This window comes from Acanthisitta chloris, unplaced genomic scaffold (assembly GCF_000695815.1).
Source record: "Acanthisitta chloris isolate BGI_N310 unplaced genomic scaffold, ASM69581v1 scaffold10034, whole genome shotgun sequence".
Taxonomy (NCBI): Eukaryota; Metazoa; Chordata; class Aves; order Passeriformes; family Acanthisittidae; genus Acanthisitta; species Acanthisitta chloris.
The window spans coordinates 1-18,979 of NW_008668740.1; the positions used below are offsets into that span (position 1 = coordinate 1).

At 43.2% G+C, this 18,979-nt stretch overlaps 1 protein-coding gene across 1 annotated transcript; it reads left to right on the forward strand.

Annotated features, from left to right (window-relative positions):
• Nucleotides 1-9,876: 9,876 nt before the first annotated feature.
• Nucleotides 9,877-11,055, forward strand: TMEM246 (transmembrane protein 246). The gene has a single exon (XM_009073044.1). It carries the CDS (start codon nt 9,877-9,879, stop codon nt 11,053-11,055), a length of 1,179 nt encoding a protein of 392 aa, XP_009071292.1.
• Nucleotides 11,056-18,979: the final 7,924 nt, after the last annotated feature.

Below are 18,979 nucleotides of genomic sequence, written 5' to 3' on the forward strand. Positions count from 1 at the left end.
AGGCAGCGGGGAGCGGGAATCCTGCAGGGATCGAGGAAATGTTTTGTGCTCCGGGGATGTGACTGTACGTGGTGACGAGCTGGAGAGCAGGTGGCCGGAGCCTGGCTGGGCCTAAAGAAACGGCTCTTCTGCCAGGGAAGGTGAGGGAAACTCTTTAAGGATACAGGAAAAAAAGCCAGCCAGCCTCGGCCGAAGGAGCCCGGGGCTGGGGCAGAAGCATGGCCAGAATTTCGCTGGTCAAAAGTCTGGGCAGAAGGACTGAGAACTGGGCACACGGAAATGCCATCTGTGTGTGTGCTGTCGTGCAAGGAGGACAGAGAGTGGAGGTGGGATCAGCTTTTCTTATCCAACGCCCTCTCCTCTTTGACCATCATCACTGAGGTAACTGCTATTAATCCCAGTGCTTTAAGGGTCACCTTGTGCTACCTGGCAGCTCTCCCAAAGGGAAAAGGGAGCACCTAAGAAACTCAAGGGTGGAAGTCGTTGACATTTGAAATAAAATTTCCTCAACAGGAAATTTGCAGCTGTCCTGATGGTGCAGAAAAACATGCAACTATACCAATGTACACTACAGGTTCGTAGGCTGGTTTGCTCTCATACAGTCACTGAGAAAATAATTTCTGTACAACCATAAAAGCACATCAGGTTCAGCAAGCGTTTGCAAGCACAAAAGCCAGAAGCAACACCCTCCTGCACATGTGAAATCTGCTGCTTTCTTGTCTGTCCAACAAGGGCAGTACTAATTATACCACAGATTATTTTTCAGCTGCTGCATTTATCCCATTTCCTTCCCTTGGGGCCCGATCAGATCAGCAGTATCCCCCAGAACCAGGGCATCCCATTTACCACGCCTTCTTATGCAGGATAGTCTGTTTCATACGTTGCAGGGGGAGGGGAGGAAGACTCTGTACTCCTCAGGCACAAGTGGCATGTACAGAGAAGTCAGTAGTACTGTTTAACATTAGTAGAATGTGTCTTTTAAAAGAGCTTTTTACCAATATGACTAAACATTTTTTTCTTTCTAACAGAGATTAGAATCACAATGTTCTTGTTATTGTCTGGCACAGTTTTGCATGTTGATTGTTCCATAGACCTCTCCCAACTGGAAACTTACAGCCGTTGTCATCAAAGGCCTTTGCTCACAAAAATAACATTCTATTTCCTTATTACTCTGCTTTATTCTTTACTGTCATAAATGAACAGTATAGTTGCAACACCTTCTGTTTTAGCAACCACCACCACATCTGTTTCCTTTTCTGTCCCTCTCCCCCCATTCATACACCCACACCTCTGCTGTCAGAGATGAATTTTTAGGAGAAAAAACAAAGAGGTTTTATTAATGATCAGATGATGATCAAATTATAATTAATCAATCATTCAATGACAATTAAATGATAGATGTGATTAAGCAATAATTGAATGATAATTTAAGAGTGATTTAACATTAATTAATTAATAATTAAGCAGTAATGCAATGGTAATTGAACAATGATGTAGCTCATTTCAACAATGATTTAAATCATGATTAGGCTCTGCTGCTTATAATACTTCTAACCCCAAAGGTGTAGCTGGATATATAAATGTCACTAACGTACCATATACTTTTAGGATTAGTGTAAAATGTTCTTACATGAGTATAGACATCAGGTGCTGGGTAAGGAAGTCCCTCAGCGTCAAAGAGTAATCTTGAGCAATGTCACTATCATCATTATGCCATACAGGAGAGTTCTATGTGCTCACGGGGGCTACAGGTACCTATGGCCTACAGTGATTGAGTTGTAGCCAGCCCCACTTTGGTGTACGTGCAGGAGTGCAGCTGTAGCAGTTCTAGTTTTGTCTAGTCCCTGCTCAGGCTGGTACTGTTAGCTCCTGATAAGACATGGCCCAGACACCAGAATTCCTGAGAAGATAGGGCCGAGCACAGTCACAGAATGTGTCAGATAGGAAAGGACCACAGTGGGTCATCTGGTCCAGCCTACTGCTCCACAGGGTCATCATGGAGCACATGGCACAGGACTGTGTCAAGACGTTTCTTGAATATCTCCAGCGAGGCGAATCCACAACAAACTGTTCCAGTGCATGGTCACTGCACAATAAAGAAATTCTTCCTCATGTTCAGGTGGAAGTTATTGTGCATCAGTTTCTGCCTGTTGCCTCTTCTCCTGTTACTTGGCACCACCAGGCAGAGCCTGGCTGCATCCTCTGACATCTCCCTTCAGATACTTGTCTACAAATACTTGTATACATTGATGAGGTTCCCTGTCAGTCATCTCTTCTCGAAGCTGAACAGGCCCAACTCCTTTGGCCTCTCAGAAGAGAGATGGTCTAGTCCCTTCATCATCTTCTGGAGCATAGGTAGTTTTTTCATCAATCTTTCCAGTCAAAGGGAAGGGGGTTTGAAAGGGCCAGTCAAATCTGGTGAATCAGCGAATGGTTCCAGGACTGGTGCCACAGCCAGGGATTCAGTTTAGACCATAGGACTTGCTTTAAGAAATCCAATCTACTGGGGCAGGTGGGATCCTTCTGTGAGAGAGGGGGAATGAACATCTTTGGTGACAGGGTTGCCAAATTGGTGAGGGCTTGAAATTGAAGTTGCTGGGAAAGGGGGGAGCCTCAATCCATCCCAGTTCTATCAGTGTTATGCCAGGGCTAGCATGAGATGCCCAGAGCCTGGAAAGGGATCCTAGGTCAGCAGGAGAGCATCTGAAGGGCAGCATAAAGGAATTCCAGCCACTCCATCCAGTACTTTGGCTTCATTGGAGCCCAACTTAACTGCCCTGTACAAAGGCATAGGGAATGAAAGAGGGGAGTTAGAGACATAGGCACACCTGCAGGCTATGATCTTTTTGGCATCATAGAGACATGGTGCGATAGCTCCTGTGACCAGAGTGTTGGAATGGAAGGATACAGGCTCTTCAGGAAGGACAGGTGGGGGAGATGAAGAGGGGTGTCTTTCTTTATATCAGTGACCAGCTGGAGTGCATGGAGCTCTGCCTGGCGACAGATGAGGAGCTGACCAAGAGCTGATGGACCAGGAGTAAGGGAGGGCAAGGACAGGTGATTTGATTGTGGGTTCTGCTACAAGCCATCCAGCCAGGAAGACTGAGCAGATGAGGACCTCTATAGACAGACAGGAGCAGCCCCAGGGGCTTGTGGTGGGGGACTTCAACCACCTGTCACACCTACCAAAATCACAGATACTCGGTGAGCTAATTTAATCTGCATATTTCCTTTCAGAGACTGGGATATTGCTGGGGTTTGTGGCAGGGCAAAGGTACATGTAGATACTGAATAGAAGAGCCACAGAAGGAGCTATTCTGCAATAGCTGTGCTGGAATAACTCCTCTGGACAGACTTCTACAAAACCAAGAGTTCTTCTTCCTCTGATCAGATTGCTTTAATTTGAAGAGTTGTTATTACTTCAGCATACCACATTTAGTAGCTGGTGGGGTTTTTACTGTTACTCTAGACAATTGACCTTTGTGGGTTGTCAGTATGGTCAAGCTGTAAAATGCCAGTTGTTCATGACAAGAGAAACAGGCTGATGTGTTACATATCTGTGAAAAACAGATTCCCTCCCATCTTTTATATTTTTCAGCTGAAGATCCACTAAAGCAGGTATTGCTTCTTGCTATATTTGTATGCAATATACCTTGCAGCATGCAGAGGCCCTGGTCTTAGTTTAGCAAAAGAGTGTGACACAAGGAGTTAAAACACAAATTGTCCGTAGCATCTCTGATGAGTCAATGCACATTTAGCTCTCAGATCCCAAAGGCAGACAGTAAAGGTAAATATCTGGTGCCATTATTAGCAGCAGCATGGACTAATATAATTGTTCCTTTTTTTTAATGAATAGGGATGTCAGTTTTATACTGAAGCACAAGTGGGCTCAAACATTTAAGATTTTATAGATACCTGTGAAAATATGCAGCAGTTTTTATAAAGATCATTATCAAATTCTCTAACATATCTTTTTTTTTTTTGTTCTACCTCTGACAGGTAAGAAAATGTAAATTCAGACAGGTAGAGATTGCATAATCAATTTCAAAGCCATATAAACCTTTGTGTCCTCTTCGAAAAGACAGCTCCTTACAAAACACATTGCGTCCTCAGTGTGTTTAGACACTGCCTGGCAGAACTCTGTTCTCCAGGCTGCTTTCCACTCCCACTTCATCTGATCTACCTTGCTACTTGGTAGCAACAAGAAAGATGTTTCCCATGGACTGCACTGCAGAGAGGCAGCCAGGTGAGTCAGCAGGTGTTGAGAATGGGCTCCTTTCAGGTTTATGTGGAAGAGAAAACTTAATATACATTGAAGTAAGACAGAAGTTGCAGAAATAACTGTAATTAATATATAATCAGTTCATAACCTGTTTCAATTGTGCCATAGTTTTATCTTCTTAGTTCAAGTGAAATGGAGAAAGTATCATCCAGTTGCCACATCCACATACCTCATTTCTTAGTTTGGTAGCTTTCAAACTGTGCTTCATGGATTTCCAGGGATTTATGAACATCCTGTACAAGTTAAGTACAGTTTAATGAGACTAGCAGTCCAGCCTGTCACTGAATTTATGTTCAAGATTGAATTATGCAGTTTCTGGTGTTTCCTAACTGGATGAGTTTACACCCTGTGTATCTGTGCATTTTTACTGCTCTAACAGTGCTTAAGTTCCATCTCCTTGGGCAGAAAAGGTCTGTATGCTCATTGACAGGCTCTGAGGAATGGCAGCTGTGCCGTTGCTTTGTGTCTCTTGTACCACGTAACTCTTGTAAAGGGTCAAGTCCAAGTCCTCTTCCCTTCCCTAGCTAGTTCTCTTACACCTCAAGCTGTCATTAACCTGTAACAGTGTTACACCTTTAGTATACAGACCATAAGAAACAAAAATTCTAAGAGAACTGAGAGATTTAAGTGCAGCAGCTCTGATCTGTGCATGCTTCTTTGTTGTTCATAATCTAGAAACAACATAATGACAACTGCTTTTAGCAGTGCTTGCAGAGGTAAGAGATATATTTGGTACCTGCCAGTAAAATACAATCAAAGAAGAACTACTGATCTCTTGCCATTAAGGTTTTGCTCAATGTTTTTAGAAGCACAGCTCTTGCTGGAATGGTTTGAATTTTCTAGGGCACCTAACTTGCAGTTTGGCATCTAAGTGTAATGGTCAGATCTATAGATGCTTGGCTTCTACTGGACACTGCAGTTGTCAAGGCAGGCCTGACACATTGCAGAAATATTATCTGGCACCTGACCTACTAAAAGCTGACAGAAAACAAGAGGAATTGCAGATGAGAAAAGCTGCCATCTAGCCCAGTAATAGGGATCAGTTGGTGGTGGGGACCTCAGGTTTCAGAATTTGAGGATATCCATACACCACATTCAGCTGTCAGCATGCATACATGAAACAGGAGGAGATCTGTATGGCTCTTTGTGATGTTTGCATCAGTTCCCTCAGATTTAAGCAGGACTGTTCCTCTCAGCAAGACAAAAGCCTTGTCTCTGCCAGAGAGAGTTACACATAGAGGAGGTCAGTCCTGAGCTTGCAGCTTGTCCACATGATGTTAGACTGGGGCATAGAAGTGGTTTTAGCACAAAGATTTCAACTTGGGATGCTGCTATAGGATCAACACACAAAGGATAACTACAACTTGGGTGAACACCATTACTACTGCCACTGTTACAGCTCAGGTGGGGACTGTAACAGTGTGGCTTTCCATGACATCTTCCAAGAGCCTGCTTTTGTTTCCCACAGAGACAATGCTATGGCTTCTGACCACATAACTTCAGGTGTTTTTTATGTTAGGAAAAGAATGGCTTTTCCCATTGACATTAACAAGAAGTGTAGATAGGCAAAAAGGAATAATTTAATATTGTAATCGTAAAGGAATAGTTGTGTCCTTGTCTCACAGAGCAGGAAGTAGAAAGGCAGATGCCCTCTTAGATTAGCTATCCAGGAACTGAAAATTGTGCAGCTTTGAAACATATAGGAAACTTTGCTCCAGGAATACCTGGCTGCAGGAATACCTCTGTGGAGAGGAGTTTGAAGCAGACAGAAAATCAGCTTTCTCTTTTAAAGCAGGAGCACAGCCTACAGTGTTCGACACCCCAAAGAGAGCATTAGTCATTTTTCTTCCTTAGCAAACAGTGTAATTTAGCCAAGTAATTAGGGGACTAATGAAGATATGAATATAGATTTGGAATCAGGTATTTCTAGAAGGAATCTTCATCATGAGGATCTAAGAAAAGAAACAAGCTAAACCTATCACCACAGCTTCTAGATGTGTTTAAGCAGTGGCTCGGTCGTACACATATAGAGCAGGACTCCACTGCAAGTGTTTATATGGTTAACTACTTGTACTGCAAAGTAGTTACTACTCAGGTTTTAATATAGTGGGGTTTTTAAATCTCTATAAAATCCAGTTTGGATTCTTGCTTTTCTCTTCAAACTTCATTTTTTTTCTGCCTGAAATGCCACTTACTTAAAGAAGAACAAACAAGATTTTTTTCTCCCCCTTAGAAGGGGAAAAAAATGAAAATGACAGAACCAACAGCTTCTGAAAACAGAGTGGTTTCTGTGAAGTCAGAAGTGTCCTAATGGCTAGAAGACAGCCTGAGCAGAAAGTCTGGATTCTTTCTTGCAGATAAGATAAAACTTAACCTCTGGAGAAGCAAGAAATTTTTAATCTGTATTTGGAACTCTCAGGTTCCCAGTGTTACAGACAAAAGGTGGGAAGAAAGTCAGTGTCTTCCCTGTTTTAGATCCTTCAGTTTGATTTTTGCATGAACTGCAGTATTTGACCTGCTTTAATATGCTCCTCACTGTTTTTAGCCTCTGTGGCTATTTCATTGACCAGTGAAAACAGCCTTTTCCTCTGCAGATACACTGACAAAGGGCACTCACTGTGAATGCTAACAGCCCAGGGAGCAGAGGAAGATCTGTAGCAAAAGTGCGTGTTTGATTGTTGTTAACCTTGAGGCATTCTGAGTTGCAAAACCAGAATAAGAGCTCCAAGGTCTTGAGTTCTAATACTGATGAGGTGAAACCAGGGTTAAGTTAGAAACGCCTGTGACTATGACATTGTGACATGGATAGCTTCCAGTCCTGCCTGCTTTTCCAGGGACAGCTACTCCTTGTGTGAAGCAAGGACATAACTGCAGAGAGTGTAGTGCTCACCTGGACCACCACACTGTTACTGTCCTGAGCCAAGAGCTGGGACACCAGCAGGTGGAGTCCCAGCACCACTTTCCCAGCTGGAAGAGCCGGTGGAGAAGGGACTGGCAGGCTTCAGCCTCAATGTGAGTCCACCTGTAGGGACCTTTAGGTGAGTCTGACCCTTGAACAGCACGGGCTGCAGAAAAGCAAGACCTCAGGTGAGAATCTGTTTGATTCATCTCATGAGGCCACAGCTCCCCACAGCTCCACAGGCTGCCGGGGAAGACAGAACACCCATTCTTCCCTCTTCAGTGGAAGATGGTATGAGGGAAGGAGGCCTCCTCCTTGTGTGAGCATTATTGTAGAATCATATAACGGTTCGGGCTGCAAGGGACCTTAAAGGCCACCTAGTTCCAACCCCCTGCCACAGATAGGAATTCCATTTGCTCAACAAGGTTGCTCAAAGAATTAGTAATGAAGAAATGCTCAAAGAATTATTAATGCTTCAATGTATATCCTAAGAGCTCACTGCTGGCTCATAGTTTCTGTAGCTCAGATCTTCAGCATAACTGGCAGATGGAAAATAAGTCTTTACTCCCCAAGAACTAAACTACCTTCTAGCTTTTCATCATCTCCCATCTCCTGAGGACTGTGGTCCTCACTTTCAGGTTTGGAGGCTGGCTCAGAACAGTGCTCCACAAGAGGAGGCTCAACAGTAAGCCAGTGTGAGTTGTAGAATATGATTTTGCACTTCTGGGTTCCCTTTATGCTTGTAACAGGTTAACCAGAAAGCCCAGGATTTTGGATGAATAAGTGCATTTCAATGCCAGGTCATTGCACATGATGGGCTTGAGGTCTTCCTGAATCCTCATGACTTGGATCTAGCAGATGAAGTGCAGTCATCACCTGTAAAGCCTTTACAAAGTCCAGTGATGCAATACAGTGCAGTGCCTGTGAAACAGGATTGTGTAACCAGAAAGGAAGAAAAAAAGCTATATGGGAAGACACTGCAGATTCTCATGCATCAGTATGTAACTTTATCTCTATTTAATTACTTTCAATATTTTCTTGAATCATAAGAGAGCATAACACTGATGCCACAGTCTATCTAAGACTCTGCCAGAGTCTGTCTGAGGATGGTTTGAGATCTTACAGCGTGAAGTGTCTGTTCTCTAACAAATATTTAGAATAACTCTTGCATGTTTTCCATTAATCTTGTTAAAAGGCGTTTCATAGAAGGTTGTCACATTGTCATATGGCAGTAGGAAAGGGTTCTTTTCATGGTAAAACCAGCAAATCTGTGGCTACTGCAATGAAGGCAGTTTTGAAGTATGCCTAGAGTCAGACTCTGTTCCATGTTCTCCAAGTCATTGCTTCTACAAGGTCCATTTTTCTGAGACAGAGGAGAAAAGCCATGATTTCTTTACATCCATGGAACATTGTTTGGGCTGCTTCAGATGACATTGCACAGAGGGACAAAGCAAAAAGTAACATTTTGGTCTGGGAGCACCATCTGATGATCAGAACTTACCGAAGGCAGAAAGTTAAAACTCGGAGACTCCCCTGAACATCCCAAGCATGGTTAGTTAGCTGGTTGGCAGGGCAGGAATAACTCATTTCATAAGGAGAGGGAATAGGAAGTAAAAGGGAGAGTGAAACAGCAGATTAGAAGTGGAGATTTTCTGGCACAGGAGGATTCATCTGAACAGCCTAATTACCCTGATTTTGTGTAAGCTGCTGACAGCCAGGCGGCGAGTTGTTCACAGCAGCCAGAGAAGGAGAACAGAAAAGCCAAATATGGCAAAATCTAACTTTTGTAAAGGGGATTGTTTGCTTGAAGTGTGTGTGTGTACAAAAATTGTTAATTATTTATACGAATGTTTCAGTTTTAAATTAAAGGCATATACTTTTGAATTACACACAAGAGATATGAGTCAATGACTCAATTACAACATGTTAATCTTGCTGTGCCCATATATTTCATTGGGGTCTATGCAAGGAAAAGACATCTGAGAGAGAGATAGACACACACATGTTACACTTAACAGACACAGGCTCTTAGTGAAGTAAATTGGTGTCTTTGTTATCTTGCTTCACACTCTGGGGAGTAAAGTGAAAAAGCATACATTTGGAACCGTGTGAACAACAGAAGGGAAACGTGTCATTCCAAAGAGGGAAGAGTTTGTCTCTCAAATATGTGCTAGGCTAAGATACAAAAGATCTGGCCTTGGTTGTTGGCTGTGGCCAAAATCTTCCTGTGTCACTGTGACCAGACAATGGTTCTCTGCCTTTGACAGCAAGGGATTTCCACACATCCTGCATCCATGTTGCTTGTTGTTAAGTGTTTGAGGCACAGTAACAAACACAACAAAGCCTATCAAGCTAAGTTAGATAGAGCTCCTGTGTGTTGAAAAGGTCTTGGGGCACTTTGCTGGAAACTGATTTTCGCTCATGCCTCCCAGGACTATTCTGTGATGCCCTCACCACAATGAACTCCTGAGGGGCCGTTGTATATTGACTTACTCAGTGACTAGCCCCTGCTTTCCATTTTCTCTGTCAGTTCCTATTTCAGTAACTATCTCTTTTATTTCTTTCTAGGCCTAGACAACTTGCACACATTTGGCATCCACTGCTCCAGTGATACTTCACAGTCCAGGAAGGAGGATGCATTGGAAATGAAGGACTGAAGGCATGAATAGTGCAGGAGTGCCCTTTTGCACCAGTCATGTTACACCAAGCTTGGCAGCTCTATGGGAGATGGTGCCGTTGGTCCAGTCCCTTTATCCATCTCTTCACACTGACTGTGGTGACATTTGGTGTTCTCGCACCTCTGATTTGCCACCGGCTCCTCCACTCTTACTTCTATTTGCGGCGCTGGCACCTGAACCCCATGAGCCAGGAGTTCCTGGAGCAGAACCAGCAGGAGGGCCAGGATGCCCTCCATTACTTTGAGAAGCTGCAGATACCAAATGCCTCCGAGACCTCTGGCAGTGACGCCTTCCAACCCTTGCTGCTGATCACCATTATCACTGTGCAGAGGCGGAATGATTTCCACTACGTCTTGCAAGTGGCCTCCCAATTCCACCGGCTCCTCCAGAAATGTGGTGCACACTGCAAGAGCCACCGCATGCTCATCTGTAATGTGGAGTCAGACCCCAGTAGCCATCAGGATGTCAGGCTGCTGAGCAGCTTCTTTCCTATGGTCAGTCGTGACAAAACTGAAGAGAACCCTGACCCCAGAGTGAACCAGTTTGAGAAGGAGAAGCAGGACTATGTCTTCTGCCTTGAGCAGTCGCTGTCAGCATACAACCCAGAGTACATCCTCGTAGTGGAGGACGATGCTGTGCCAGAGAAGGAGATATTCTCTGTCTTGCAGCACTTCTTTTTGGCCCGGTTCTCCAAACCATACCTCAGAGACGCTCTTTACTTTAAGCTTTACCATCCTGAGCGGCTCCAGCGCTACTTCAACCCTGAACCCATGAGAATCCTCGAGTGGCTTGGTCTGGGCATGTTTCTGGGGCCTGTGCTGAACTGTGTGTACTCAGGGCGCTCCAGCTTCAGCTGGTCCCTGGTTCTGTTCTTTGCCCTGTACAGCATGGCTCTGTCGGAGCTGGTGGGAAGGCACTACCTGCTGGAGCTGCGCCGGACAGCCCCCGCACTATACAACATCGTGCCAGTCACCGAGTGCTGCACACCTGCCATGCTCTTCTCTGCTCCCTCTGCCCGACGTGCCTTAGGATACCTGAGGGGGCTGCAGTGCCGCCAGGGCTATGCTAAGGATACTGCCCTCTACTCGCTGCTGCGGGCCAAGGGGGAGAATGCCTATGTGGTGGAACCCAACCTGGTCCAGCATGTGGGAATGTATTCCAGCCTTCGGCTGAACACCAGCCCAAAACTACTGTGAGCTGCTCATGCCTTTCCAGACACAAAGCCCAGGGAACTTGCCCCTGGGCAGAGGGACAGGGTGCAAACTTGGATGTTGTGCTGCTTGCACTAGGCATCCTATGCCTCCAGGTGAATGAAGAATAACTCTGTTAAAAAAAATCCCCAAGGTTTCTTAAAAAATCAGCTTAATACAAGAGATTCTATTTAATATATACTTGGAACTAATCACTGTGCAGCACCTGGGAGAGGAGGATTCCAGCTCTAAGTGTTGGTTGCCCATTATTCTTAACTGTTCTCAAAAGAAAACCTCTCACACCAACATACAGAGCTATCTGGTACATTGGATACAAAAATTCTTGCCTTAGGGCAACAGAAATGTTGGACAAAGTGAATGTTTCAAATCTAAGATCATGAGGGGGGAAAGGCTTTATTTCCCCATCCATAGTAAGGTCTGATCCTAGACCTCTGTTTCAAAGCTGTGATTTTGAGCAGACCCTTCAAAAGCAGCAGTGGTTTGCATGGACTTTCCCACAAATTCTGCCTAGATTCTTCAAATTTTATGAAACTTCTATTAGTTACTGTCTCCCCTGCAGATCCTATCTGTGCCTCCACCTTTTCCATTCCTTTCATGTGGACCAGAGGCTCTTAAAAATAAAACCTTTGCTGCTTCATTCAATGTCACCTCTGAGGGTAGGAATAGGAACAGAGAATCACAGCCATTGGTGTTTCAATGCCAGGTCAGACATGCACATTTTCATTGATACATTACAGACATCACACACAACACAGGGTGATTCCTGGGCTAGCTGGTATCAGCACAAGTTGTAGTGGATCCAGGTCATTAAAAGACATATCAGTTGCTGATTGAACTTAGGCATTTAGCATGAATTTACCTTGACTTCCTATCATTACAGATGAAAAGGAAGGATTAAATCAAGTGGCACTACTGTGCAGGATCCTTGTTCATTTTAGGGCTGTACTTCACAGCTCAGCCTAAGTGGTTAATTCACTACTTCTGGCAGAAAGCAAAACACCTGTAGGAAACAAAGTTAGCTGTCCACGAAAGGAAGCAACAAAAGCACAGCACATCAAGGGGCCACTCTGATAGTGACCCATTAACTTTGTGTGCCCTGGTTGTTAGGCATTTGGAATAGGTACTTTGTACCGGGGCTGTGGGCACAGTTAAAAATAAAACCATGTAGATGACTAAAGATCTCATGAAGAATGAAAACAGGGGAAAAATTGTATATTTGATGAAAAGCCCACCTTGGCTTTGAATCAAAGTAACTTATATGTGGAGTTTGGTTGAGGTATTTTAAAAACCATATTCCTAGCTCCGGAATGAACCAAGTACAATATTTTTTGTTAAGTTTAGTTAGTGGAATTTGGATTTTTTATTTTGGTGACAGAAAAGCTCTGCTGTGAATTTTCTCTCCCCAGGGGTCCCCCAGGTGACTGATGCCTTAAGATCTTAACAAGTCTGGTTATAACTGCAAAAGACATAAAACTTCTGAGAGGTGAAAGCAAAGACAATGGCAAACCTCCAGCTGTCAGTGCTCAATGGGTATCAATTACATAACATGTAACACAAACACGTGGTGCAAGTTAGCTGGGAAATGGCATCACAACAGTGCTTTGCTGGCCTAGTAATCATCTGGGATACTTAGAACAGCTTTGGAAATCAGATGTGAGTAAAAACTGGTTGTGGATTACATGTCATTCCAGAGACAGATCACCACTCCTGGCAGGGTACACTGGAAAAATGGCATAGGCAAGCCCATGTTTTGTTCCCAGCTACTGAAACCCCCAGAGATACCAGGGCAGTAACACAGTGGCAGGTGAGCAAACCTCTTCTCAGGCTTTACTGCAGGTGGGTTAGGATGCCAGGATTTGAGTGTTGTCATATATTTATTCCACTAAGTGCCTGTGTACAACTTGTTCCTGCATCTTCAGCTGTGAATGTTTTGGTGCAGTGTGCTTTCTCTTCACTCTTTTATATCTTTGTGCTATATAAACCTAGGACAGTGCCCTATTCTTTTCATGAGGGCTCATTCCTGTTCATTCTTGCGAATAAAATCTCACAGTGAGGTACAAGAATTGGGAAAGGAAATGGAAAAAGGAGGAGGGAAAATAAAGAAACCTTAGAAAAAAACCCAACTAACTATACACAGTTAATAAATGTTTCGATGTGGGGAAATGATTTATCCATTTGTCTCAAAATTATTTTCCTTGTTTGTCCAGTAGTACTTTATTTGTCATCCCAGAAGTTCAGGAGAGGTCAATAATTTCACTGAGCTTCATGGCTGAAAATTAAGAACATGAATTTGAGGCATCCTTTCTAAAGGAGCAGCCAGTCTAAAGGGCATAAGAGATGAGGGAATTTGAGCAGGAGACCAAACAATATGTAATGGGCCTAGGGCTTGAACTTGCTAGTGTGAGGGTTTCAGATAAACCAGTTGAGAATAAACTCCCTTCTGCAAGAAGCAGGTTAATGTCCTTGATGTCCTTCTGGAATAATTTTCATAAGTGCACAACTCACCTTCACAACAGAGGTGCTGCTTTTACTGAGCCTGCTGGGAGCTGTTTCTGAGTTACTGAGTATTGAGGTACTTGGACAGTTCACATCCTGCCAATGTGGTGTCTCAGGCAAGTGCTCCATACGCTGCTGCCACCTCTGACCTTGCAGAGGCAGAGTGATTTTTGTTTCTCTTTTCCTTCTTTAGATAGAAACGGGTTTTTTTTTCTTATGTATCATTAGAAATTTCAAGTCAGAGAAGTGAGCATTACCCTTGAAACAGAAAATGGGAGGTTACTGTGAATTCTTAACTCCTGTTGGATTTTGTTTCACAGTTCAGCCTAAAAATGCAGATTCAAACACACAAGCATTTTCCCTCTCTTTTCTCCCAGGGGAGTGGAGCTGAGTTGCTGTATCTCAAGCTACGTAAGTTCCTAGCATTAGCTCCTTGAAATCTGGCCTCATTCACTTTAAAACAAACTTGGTGACTATTTTTAGAACAAACAATATGGATTTTCATGGGTGTTGTTTCCTTTCCAATACTCTCAAGACTGTTTTTCAGTGTAGCAGCTGCTGCTTGCGGAAGATTCTTTCTTGATGGGCAGGACCCAAGGCATTATTGTCTAAAGACAATTCAGAGGAAGTTATTAAATTAAACAAAAAATACATTTGCTTCCAAGGCATGTTCAACACAAGCATGATTCTGGCAGAACACAGAGCATAAACTGGCAGGTCTATTAGGTTAGAAGCCCAAGAGGATTTTCTAACTACAGTAGATATCAGTGTCTTGTTCGGGCACTTACATGGCACTGCATTTGAAGAGAGAAGGAAAAATGCTTCCTTCCAGTGGTGAGGAGCTGCAAACCCAATCACCAGATTGGGTGTTTTAACAGCAACTTGTCTGGATGCAGGCTGAATTACTTTCTTTTTTTTAAAAAAAAATAAATTTACAAGCAAACGTTCTACAAAATAAACAACCTTTCTACTGAAACTCTATTGTCTCTTCTTTCTGCATGCCACTGTGTGTTTTCCTGATTGGCAGATCCATCTTTCCTTACTGTATTTGACAAAGAAAGATACCTCCATGTTCATGCATATGCATGGATGTAATGACTTTGATTCTACAACCATTCAGTGTGGAAAGGACCTCTGAAGGTCAATGGTCTAATTCCCCACTCAAAGCATGTTCCTCAAGCCCTTCTCCAACCAAGTATTGAGGCATTTTAACAGGGACCTGGGATAAAATCAAACTCTGAGTGCGAGAACTTAACCTTAGCTTAGTTTTGTATAGAGAGGGTACATATTCCACAAAATAAAAAAGGTAATGTTCTGTGGGAGGCAGTTGTAGTTACAAAGGCATTGGCTGTTTCTCTCCTGAAGTTAAGAGTTTCATTTTGTGTGTTTCCATACCAGCTTTGCAGACATCATATCCAAATCCAGCAGATGGCAGGTTCTGAAAAATCTTCAGTAAAACATACATCTGCCAAGAATGCATAGAGAATTAGGTACTCCATGGTCTGTGTTTCTTCACTGCACATGTGTCCATGCTAGAGCAACTTCATCTCCAGAGACTGTCTGTCCTGACAGCCTTTGCTTTGGGAGAATCCACCCCATCAGCCAGTTAATCTGTGGACCTATAGGCCAAGAGTCAGAAGCATCAAAGTCCTTTTCCATGACATTGCTCTTCATGGCAAGCCATGAATGCCACATTCCCAGCTGTGTAACAACAGTGATTTTTAAATGTTGATGAAGAAAATTAAGAGTTATGTTTTATTGACCTGTCAGTAAGCCTCTGGCCATCTGCCTGCCTTCTCTTAGAATTTCTGACATGGTGTCCAGTGTTTCTGCAGCAGTGCAGAAACTACATCTGCAATGGTCTTTTCAGCAAGCTGTTCCCCTTCAGGCATCTGTTGCGGCTTGTGTTTTGCAACTGCATGCAAACATTAACATGCATCACCTAACTGTGCTTTCTTGGGGGATTATATGCTGCTTAGATACACAGGTAATGAACAGTTAAGTGTGTCCCTTTATAGAAGCCAGTTGTTTGCCTACTTGCTTTTTTAAAAACGGAATGTCAACAGAAAGGCACAGAGACCAGTGTCATTACAGCATTGACCTTCATGTCCTGTTACAGCTATTTTGCACAGCCAGAAGTGTTTCCACAGGCAGCCTGATGTAAAGTTGTATCCTTGTTTGCCATCCCCACTATTGAAAATATTACAAAGATTTGGGTTTTCCTAACAGTGATGTTGCACACCTTCCTGTTTTTCATTCCAAGCTGTGGTGTTTGTGGCAGCTCAGCTTTAATACACACAGAACACAGAGCAAAGCAAACCCTCCTTTGTGCAATGCCTTCGGAGTGCTCTTTGGGCCTGAGTCTGCCCAACACCCCCCAATGTACGTGTTTGCAGACACTGCTGTGGAGCCAGAAATACAGGGGGATTTCTTTCACTGGGGTTAACAGCCAGGCCTTCTCCACACTGGGGGTGAGGGCTGTAGGTGAGTGGGGAAAACAAACCACTCAGTAAACAATACCTCTGATTAGATAGGGATGAACAAGCTGGACTTTGAGACAGTTAAGCAAGACTGCAGAGTACAAAAAACAGGAAACATCCTGAATGGTGTGGAGAGGTGGGTGGGAGGCAGACTCTGTTCTGCTCGGGTTAGACTTTAACCCCATCACGCAGGCAGCAGCCTCCTGGGGCAACAGGCCAGCTGTTTTTCATGTGGATGAGTGTTATGCTCGGACAGCCTTCCAATTTCCAGTGTTTTTTTTCATTCCATTTCAGTCCCTTTTGCAGGTCTGACCACATCCAAAAGTGTCAATAACATAAATAGTATTTAATTTACTAAAGTGCTGAGGGAAGCTTTGAGTCTTTCATTTTTCTCTTGGTGACCATGTCATCTCTGAAATGGCTTCATCCACTTTTTTTTCATAGTTCTTTCTCAGGTCTGCTACAGTTTGTCTCTCTTCACATTTACCTATTGTTTTTATTTAAAATGCTAGTTAACTTGAGTAATTAAAGGCAAAAACAGTATCGGCATTATACTGCTAGAAACAGACAGACAAAAACAAAATCACCAACCTGGAAAAACACAAGCAATTCAAAAATTTTTACCTGTTGCCTTTAAACCAGTTTTTCCATTGATTTTAATGTACTTTATCCAGCAAGACTTCACTTAAAACTTCACTGCAGAACTGACAGATCCTCTGACAGCAAGGCTGGATATAACAAGGACAGCAATTAAATTAACTTCTACTACAAAAATCCAGTACTTGCATTGTCTAACTCCAGAAAGCAAACTCACAAGACCTAAGCAATAACCCAAGCCACCTGTGAATACAGTATTTAGTGGTCCTTAAAATTTTTAAATATATACTTCTATCAACTTCTGTGTGGCAACTTGAGATGGAAAAACCAACATGAACAAAATCTCCAAGCCATTCAAATAGAAAATTCAGTTTTATTGTGGCACATTTCTGAGAGGAAATGCTAGCTGTGTTTTAAACAGTGCCAATCTCTTTTATAGCTAACTACCATTTTCTGTTTCCATGCTATAAAAGGTACAACAATGAACATTTAAGCTCTCTTACTAGTATGCATCTTGTTTGCACTGAAGTTTCGAGCACAGATTTGAGCAAGCTCTGAAGTTTTTTATATTGCAATACTGTTTATATCGGCTTTCTCATGTTTACATAAAAAAGCCATAATGTGTGCAGAACACCATCAATCACTGTATTTAGTTAGATAGCTATTTAAGTAATCAATTCTCAGACATCCAAAACTCTCAAAAAACAGTTGGTAATCCTTTCTTTATTAAAAGTTGTGTAAATAGGGTACTTGGGGACATGGGTCAGTGGTGGACCTGCAGTGTTAGGTTGATGATTGGACTGGATGATCTTAGGGTCTTTTCCAACCTAAATAAATGAATGATTCTATTGAAAAGATGATACTCTTCACCAGAAAAGTGAATCAGGAATCACTGCAATAGTCTGCAGAATTATTTTTAAGACTAACAAAAACTGAGAGCAGTTCCTCTTTAGTGCAATTGACCTCTCTTCCCATTCTCCCTATCCTCAGCCTGGGATCATTGTAGCACCTCCTCCCTCCCATGCCAGAGGCAGAAGGGGATGAGGAACTCCAGAGACAGAGAGAAGAGATGGTTCTTCCTCTGGAACTCAACTCCCACTACATGGCCAGCCCTACAAACTGCAAAAGACAAACCCAACACACCACTGAGATGGGTAGCAACACAGACAACAGTGGATGTTACAAAACAGCATCTGTTCCATGCTATTACGGAGCCGCTTTGTCACAAAGTGGTTATCTGGACCCCTTAACATTCATCTGCATAGCCTCTACCTCTCTCTGCCTCTTGTCTCCCCCCAAATCTAATTCTTGACCTGCATCTTTATTCCTCTGAACATATCTTCTACCAGGGCTTCAGTGTTTCTGCCACTCCATGTCCACCACACGTGTCTCAGCACTGTAATGCCTGTGTCAAAGTCATGCTGTCCATGGCCACAAATCCAATCTCTGTCACAGTAACATGTAGGTGCAGCCATCTCTACCAAGGGTGTTCACACCAGCAGACAGCCTCTCTCTAGCCACAGCCCTATGGCTGCATCACTTCACTCTGAAAAAGGTTTAAGCAAAAAAAAAAGAAGCCGTTCCAAAATCAGTTGGGTCATTGGAAAGGTGAGAGAGTTGGCCATACTGAGTTCATCTCAGTGCTCAAAATCTCTGCTAGGACCTGTAATCCTAATGCTTAGAGTGCTGGATGTTGGGTCCAAAGATATAGAAAGGCACATACCAGCCATTACTCACCTGGAAATACGTGTATCCTTTTGAAAGAGTTAAGAACTCAAGTTGAGGTGCAGGGGATTCTCTGAAGTGGTTTCCAAATGTCAGACACTGGTGTTTTTTTCAAGAAGACTCCCCCAGCTTTTCTCTAATTGCCTATCAGACTATATCACAGATGACACTGGGAAAGAAACGCTTCCAAGTACTTTCCTTCTGTGACAGCATCTAACCAAACCAGGAATGACAGGTCCTAAACTCTGATTTTCTTTTTAGCCCTGATAAAGACCATCAGTATGACACTTTTCTTGGGCTCAGAAGGGTGTTAGATAATGTGTTTCATTAAAAAATAGAATCACAGAATTTGGAGTTGGAAGGGACACATGAGGATCATCAAGTCTTGGCCCTGCACAGGACATCCCCAAGAATCATACCACATGCCTGAGAGTGCTGTCTAAACTCTTCTGGAACTCTTATCAGTCTTGGGCTGTGAGCACTTCCTGAGGAGCTGCTCCAGTGCCCAAGTACCCTCTGCTGCTTTTTCTAATATTTAACTTAAACCTCCCCTGACACAACTTCAGGCCATTCCCTTGGGTCCTGTCACTGGTTGCCAGAGAGAAGAGGTC

Excerpts from the sequence above, each read along its gene's own strand:
- TMEM246 (XM_009073044.1), top strand. The coding sequence starts at position 9,877 with ATGTTACACCAAGCTTGGCAGCTCTATGGGAGATGGTGCCGTTGGTCC.